At 44.7% G+C, this 6,815-nt stretch overlaps 1 protein-coding gene across 1 annotated transcript in view; it reads left to right on the forward strand.

The window, feature by feature from the left end:
- WASHC3 (WASH complex subunit 3) overlaps positions 1–1,272 on the forward strand; it is a 505,398-nt gene extending 504,126 nt beyond the window's left edge. The window contains exon 7 of the mRNA XM_044087748.1: positions 391–1,272. Coding sequence (XP_043943683.1) covers positions 391–481 — 91 coding nt within the window. The 3' untranslated portion in view covers positions 482–1,272. The remainder of the gene's footprint in view (positions 1–390) is intronic.
- Positions 1,273–6,815: the final 5,543 nt, after the last annotated feature.

Raw genomic sequence — 6,815 nt, forward strand, 5'->3', positions numbered from 1 at the left:
AAGTTTATTTTGGGCTAGAACACTGGGAAAAACTTAACAGTGTATACAGCACCGCTTCCATGAAAGCTAAGGAGAAGGGAAGACAAAGACTAAAAAGTAAATAAAATAGAAATGTGTTTTATTGCTCCATAGAGATAAAATAAGAATTTGTTTTATTGCTCCATACAGATACACAGAGAAACACTGCAGTAGTTTAGCTGCCAAAGCGCATCTTCAGGGAAATCAGTATGGTCATGGATTTAAACATGAATGTCTTGCTAAACTGGAAAAATGTTTATGCTCTTGTAGTGCTCCTCAGTTATAGAAGCTGTTATTCTCAGCTGAAGCAACTTATATTTTACAGTCATGTGTAGAGGTAGTGTATGATGAGTTATTTTTTCATCTTTCTAGAACACCAAATGCTCCAGTTCCAGATGGAGGACACAAGACTAAAGATGAAGAAAGTAACAGTTCTGACAGTGAATCATCATTCAGTGACTGATTACAGCACACTCCAGTTTGGTACTGCCAAAATGTCAGAGCTGTGTGCAAGACCTTTAGTATCGTATACTTGGTAGCATAAACTAAAAATTTTGAGGATGGAAATGGACCAACTTTGAAGACTTTTATGAATTGTGAAAAGTGATGGTGTTTGAAACTTCCAGGCTTGTGATCTTTGGGGTGCCTAAGTAAATGGTTGTGACTAAGTTAGACTGGGCTGTTTCTCAGACAGATGTGTCTGAAAGGATTTAGTTTCGTATTTTCCTCAAAGACCATAAACCATTTGTCTTAACTTCATGCTCAAGTACATTTGCAGGAATGTAGCTGAAGATCACAGGCAGGCCACACCCAGAGTTGTGCTTACGAACTATAAATATTGTTTCAGTGGTTGAGATTGCTAAGGTTATTTGCTCAACCACGTCTTTGTTAATGAAGTACATTTAGCAGAACTGTAAGCTTTAAGACATCAGTTATACAGATTACTAATATTTTGATAAACATTTTTCTATTATTTACATTCATTTGCAAAAAGATTGAACTAATGTTATGCTAAATGAATAATTAAGTCAGGAGAAAAGTATAATAACTATTTATGCTGGCTGTGGTACTTTGTAACACGACTGCTTGTATTCATGGTAGCTGATTTGCTTGACCTTTACCAGCTGTGGTGAAATCTAACTCAGTTTAGATTAGGTACCACTTTTTGTCTAGACTATGGGAAAAATCAGTTCTAGAAGCATAGATATTCACACCAGTAAATGTCACAGACTAATAAAAATCTGAATACCCGTAGTTGCATTTCTTTTGTTTATTGTCTTAGTAAAATTATATGGATATACCTTCAGACATATCAGATTCTTTTGAAGTGAAGATTAGCTGAAAATACTTCATGTGAGTCAACATTTGCTTGTTTATTTATTTATTTTGACATTGTCTTTTTGCTTCCTATTCCATAACTGTCAGACCTCCTCAATAGCACCTCATCCCTGGTTCTCTGACATTAGGGATTCGTCCTCCTGATCTGCTCAGGTGGTCCTGCATAGGGAATTGCCATCATCCAAACCGGCATTAGAGGGTGAGTATTTTTGTCCTTATTAACATAATCCCACCCCCTGTCGGTGATATTTCCACATGTGTAATTGCAAGGGCTGCCTGTGCTCATACTGTGTCCTTGCTTGTATGCTCCTTCTCATGCAAGGACAGGACGTACCATCACTGGCTTGGACAGCCACAGAGCATATCCCTTCTAACTGACCACTGCTACTCTTGATCTCCACTGTATGCCACCAGAGTGGCAAAAACAGCCAATAACCCCCCCCCCCCCAGAATAGACACCATCCGTTTTTCCCCTATCTTCCTGCAAGTCACCCAAGTCACTACTTGAATCCAGGTTGCCTGGGTCATACTTAGGGCTGTATCTCTCTATGCCACTGGGTAGCTACAGCAGAACACTTATTTAAACAAAGGTATGTAGTGGGCATTAGATATTTACTGTCATGGTATTTTGTAGCATTTTCTGCATGACTTCTTTGTTACGTCTTTAAGACCCTGGATGAGCAAGAACTTTTTTCTTGCTAGAGTCAGTGATATAGTATATTTGCAGTAGCTCTGCTGTCCTCCGATGTTCATCGTGCATACAGCTGCAGTCATAACAGATGGGTTTTCCTGCCGTCAGGCGGGTCCTCGGTCAGCCGAATTCCAAATTCTAGGTCCGGCGTCGGATGTCGTCGCTTCTTCCCTGACGTCAGTGCGACAGGGGTATAAAAGAACCAGCCAACGCCATTTTCTTCAGTCTTTCTTGCCGCGCGGTGCCTGAAGCAGAAGCATTTCGCAAGTGCCAGTCAGCCAGCTCCTGAGATTATGAATATTTTTCAACTGAAGTCTTCTTGAAAGCTAAGTACCCCGTTGGGGAAACTTTTCTTGCCTCAGACCGATGCCAGACAAAGTTAATAATTGCATTTCATGTGGGAAGCAAATACCGCATAAGGATTTCCATTCCCTCTGCATTCCTTGCTTAGGCCCAGACCACGACGTCTCGACCTGTCGTTTTTGTGCTACATTCAACAGACGCACTATTAAGCGTCGGGCGGAGTTCGCCCAACACTATTTTGGCAAAAAGTTTAATTACACTATGTCGTTGGATACTCCGACTCCAGATGTCCTTCAAGGATGCATCTGCAGTCATAACATATGGGTTGTCCTGCCTCAGGCAGCCCCTCGGTCGGCCGGATTCCAAAGTCTGGGTCTGGCCTCGGCTGATGTCGCACTTTCCCCGACGTCATAGCTTCTGGGGTATAAAGGCATCAGCCGACGCCATTTTCCTCAGTCTTTCTTGCCGCGCGGTGCCCGAAGCAGAAGCTGTTCGCAAGTGCCGGTCGGTCAGATCCAGAGATTTCAGCTACCGAATACTTCGAAAAAAGATAAGTACCCCGTTGGGGACTCTTTCTTGCCTCAGCCGATGTCAGACAAAGTAAATAATTGTTTAACTTGTGGGAAACAAATACCTCATAAGGATTTCCATTCTTACTGCCTTCCCTGCTTAGGCCCAGACCACGATGTATCAGCTTGTTTAGCCTGTGCCTCCTTCAACCGACGGACTCTTAGACGTCAGTCGGAGTTTGCAGAAGAATTTTTTGGATCCGCTTTTGCATATAAAATGCCATCGGAGACTCCGACTACGCATTTGGCCAAAAAACGCAGGGAAAAGGTCCGACACTCGCGGCCCGTGGTTTCGACTAAAACCACGGCTAGGCCTACTGCGAGTGTCTCTGTTTCGGCTGAAACCGAGCCCTCGGTTCTTCCTACGACAGAAACCTTACCTCCGACAACCGAGGCCAGAGAGGCCCCGGCTGAGTCGGCTTCAGAAATCCCTACCGAAGCTAGTGCTCAAGATTTGTCCGACACCATTCCATTGGACATATCAACACCTGCACGTGGGGCAGCTAGGCCCCCAGCTTCTATGTTTATTAAGGCCTTCTCCAGGGCTAAAGCTGCCAAACTTTCAAAAGCTTTACCTGCCAAATCTACTTCTCAGAGGCCTTCCTCAAGTTCTCAGATTCTCAGTCTTGCTGAGGACCTGATATCCTTGATTAGGGGTTCCCAACCTCACCCAGACATGGCCTCCCAACCACCACCAGACAAAAGGCCTAGGACTGAACCCTCTGAACCTGTCTCCTCTGATTACTCCTCGGATGGATCTGATTTGTCAGACCATCAAGAAGGGGCCTATTCTCCTTACGAGGATTCAGATGCTGAAGATTCTATCCCTTCTGCCTCCCCTCCTGAAGAATTTTCCTTTGGGGAGACCTTGCACTCTATGAGGGAACACTTTCAATGGCAGGGTCAGGATTTTTCTGATTCTAGAAAAAGGCTAAGGACTTTTTTACATTTGCCCCAGCATAGGCCCTTAGCCATACCACCAGTGCTAACTGTAATTGATGATGTGTATAATGATGTCAGTTCTGCACCTGATTCTCTTCCCCCGGCCCCTGCCAAACCTGACAGATATTACAGGGTCCCGGATTCTCACTTCCACCTGTATAAAGCCCATGCTGCAGATCCAGAAACTATCTCACAGGGCCCAAAAGGTGTTGCAGCTGCCGCTGCCAAAAATCCCCTACCCTCTGACAGAGAGTCTAGAGCATTAGAGAGATGGGTAAAAAGGTTTATACATCTGCTACTCTTTCTGCCAGGGCTTTAAACTGTCAATTCCATATGATACAGTACCAAGAATTTTTCTTAGAGCAGCTGAATAAGAAGCTTTCTTCTCCTGAACCTTTAGACCGTAAATCCCTTCAGGATTTGGTACACAACTCTCAGCAGGTCAGTAATCATTTCTTAAAATGTGGCTATGATGCACTGGAGGCTTCATTTAGATCAGCTATGACTGGGGCAGTAATTTGTAGGCATGCCTGGCTAAAAGAGCAATCCCTGCCAGACCATGTCAAGGCTAAGCTCCTAGATGCTCCAATGGAGAAACAAAGTTTATTTGGCTCCCCTGCACAGGAGATTCTAAAGAAGGTGGAAGAAAAAGCTAAATCTTTGCAAACAGTAAAGGAATTTCTACAGGTCCAACCTCCGAGGTTCAGCAGAAACTAGCCTTCCAAGAATTGGTCCTTTCCAGACACCTCCAGAGCACAGAGAGGCAGGAATAGATGCCCTCGAGGCAGAGGTCAATCAAAAGGTGCCTATAGGGGCCGTCAGTGGCAGCCTGCCAACCAGACGAGTACTGCCACAGCTGCAACTACAACCACTAGCACAGGACAGACACAATGACTTGACTCTGATTCCGCCTACTAGGGAACAACTGGAAGCTCCCCTGGGCGGAAAGCTGAGTTTATTCTCAAAAAACTGGCATTGCATTACAAAGGACACATGGACATTGCAAACAATAGACAAAGGATACAGGTTTCACTTCCACACTTTACCAAAAAGGAGCGGAATGCCAAACCTACCACCAAATCAGAAGCCAGAGGCTTTCAGACAAATCAAAAATTTACTTCAGATGAAAGCGATAGAAAGGGTACCATCTATGGAACAAGGCCAAGTATTTTACTCCAGACTATTCCTTGTACCAAGAAAAGAAAACCAATGGAGGCCTATTCTCGACTTGTCCACACTCAACACATATCTCATTGTACCAAAATTCAAAATGCTGACCCTACAGCAACTTCTTCCCATGTTGGGCAAGGAGTCTTGGCTGGTGACTCTAGATCTCAGGGAGGCATCCCTATCCGACCAGATTGCAGAAGACACCTCAGATTTCTTGCAGGATCAGAGCATTATCAATTCTCAGCATTGCCCTTTGGCTTATCTACTGCCCAGAGTATTCCGCGAAATGCCTGGCATCAGTAATTGGACATTGGAGACTTCAGGGAATTGAAATATACCCATACCTGGCTGACTGCCTACTACAAGCGGACAACAAGACAAAATTGATAAAGGATTTGGCCTATGTCATACACCTGCTACAGGCCTTGGGATACACAGTCAACATCCAAAAGTCAAGACTAGTGCCATCCCAAAGGATAACCTTTTGGGTGCAGATCTGGACACAATAACTCAGATGGCTTTTCTCACAGAGAAAAACAAAAACAACTTCCAGATTATTTCATGACTTTGACAAGACAAACTCAGCTTACTGCAAGGAAAGTCCTGCAGGCCCTGGGTTTCATGGCATCTTGCATAATCTTGATCCCACATGCCAGGCTGCATATGAGAAAATTGCAATGGTACCTAAGGAATGTATGGTCTCAACACAGACACAGTCTAGAAACCATGATACCAATCATTCCATGCCTTCAAAAGGAATTCCTGTGGTGGGCTCAGGCCTGCCAGTCCAACAGAGGGTTGCCTCACGAAACCAAAACCAAGGCAGACCATCACCATGGATGCCTCAGACCTAGGATGGAGCACACATGGAGGACAAATGTATCCAAGGCCTATGGTCTCAAGGACAGCTAAACTTGCACATAAACCAAAAGGAGATGCTGGCAGTGAAGCATGCAATCAAGGCATTCAAACCATTCCTCCAGCAAGGACATCTGTTGATAAGGACGGACAACACCACGGTCATTTGGTACATAAACAAACAGGGAGGCACGCATTCCTACCCTCTATGCCGGATGGCAATGGATCCTGGAACCTAGGCCTGAATCTCAATATCCAGCTGCAGGCCATATTTGTACCAGGAAAAGAGAATTCACTAGCAGACAGCTTAAGCAGGACTACCACGGATGCTCACAAATGGATGCTGCATCCAGACATCTTCAAACTCATAACAAAGAAATGGGGATTGCCAGAGATAGACCTGTTAGCCTCCCTCAACCACCAACTGAAGAAATTCTGCTCAAGGACATACCACCCACAAGCCTGGAGGGTGGACTCTCTCTCAGCTGGAATGCCTAATAGTGTGTGCATTCCCACCTCTCTATTGATGTACAAGGTTCTTCTGAAGATCAGGGAGGAACAGCCAAAGGTGATACTAATAGCTCCGGACTGGCCAAGACAACACTGGTATCCGCTACTGAAAAGCATGTCTCAGGCGAACTCATGACCTCTACCCCTATGGCCTCTTCTTCTAACGCAGAACAATTTCAAGACCCTGCATCCAACCTTGAAATCTCTGCAACTAACTGCCTGGAAAATTGCTTAAAACCAAACCAAGCTATCTTATCTCAGAGGGTCAAGGACATTATCCTGGAGTCTCGCAGACCCTCCACAAGGAAAGCATACTCAGCTAAATGGAAGTGATTCCTCATTTGGAGCACATCAAAGGGCACAGATGTTACAGTGGCAAACCTAGCACACATCCTAGAATACTTAGCAGAATTGTT

Source organism: Protopterus annectens, chromosome 11.part0 (genome assembly GCF_019279795.1).
Source record: "Protopterus annectens isolate FY-2018-M chromosome 11.part0, PAN1.0, whole genome shotgun sequence".
In the NCBI taxonomy this organism is placed as follows: domain Eukaryota; kingdom Metazoa; phylum Chordata; order Ceratodontiformes; family Protopteridae; genus Protopterus; species Protopterus annectens.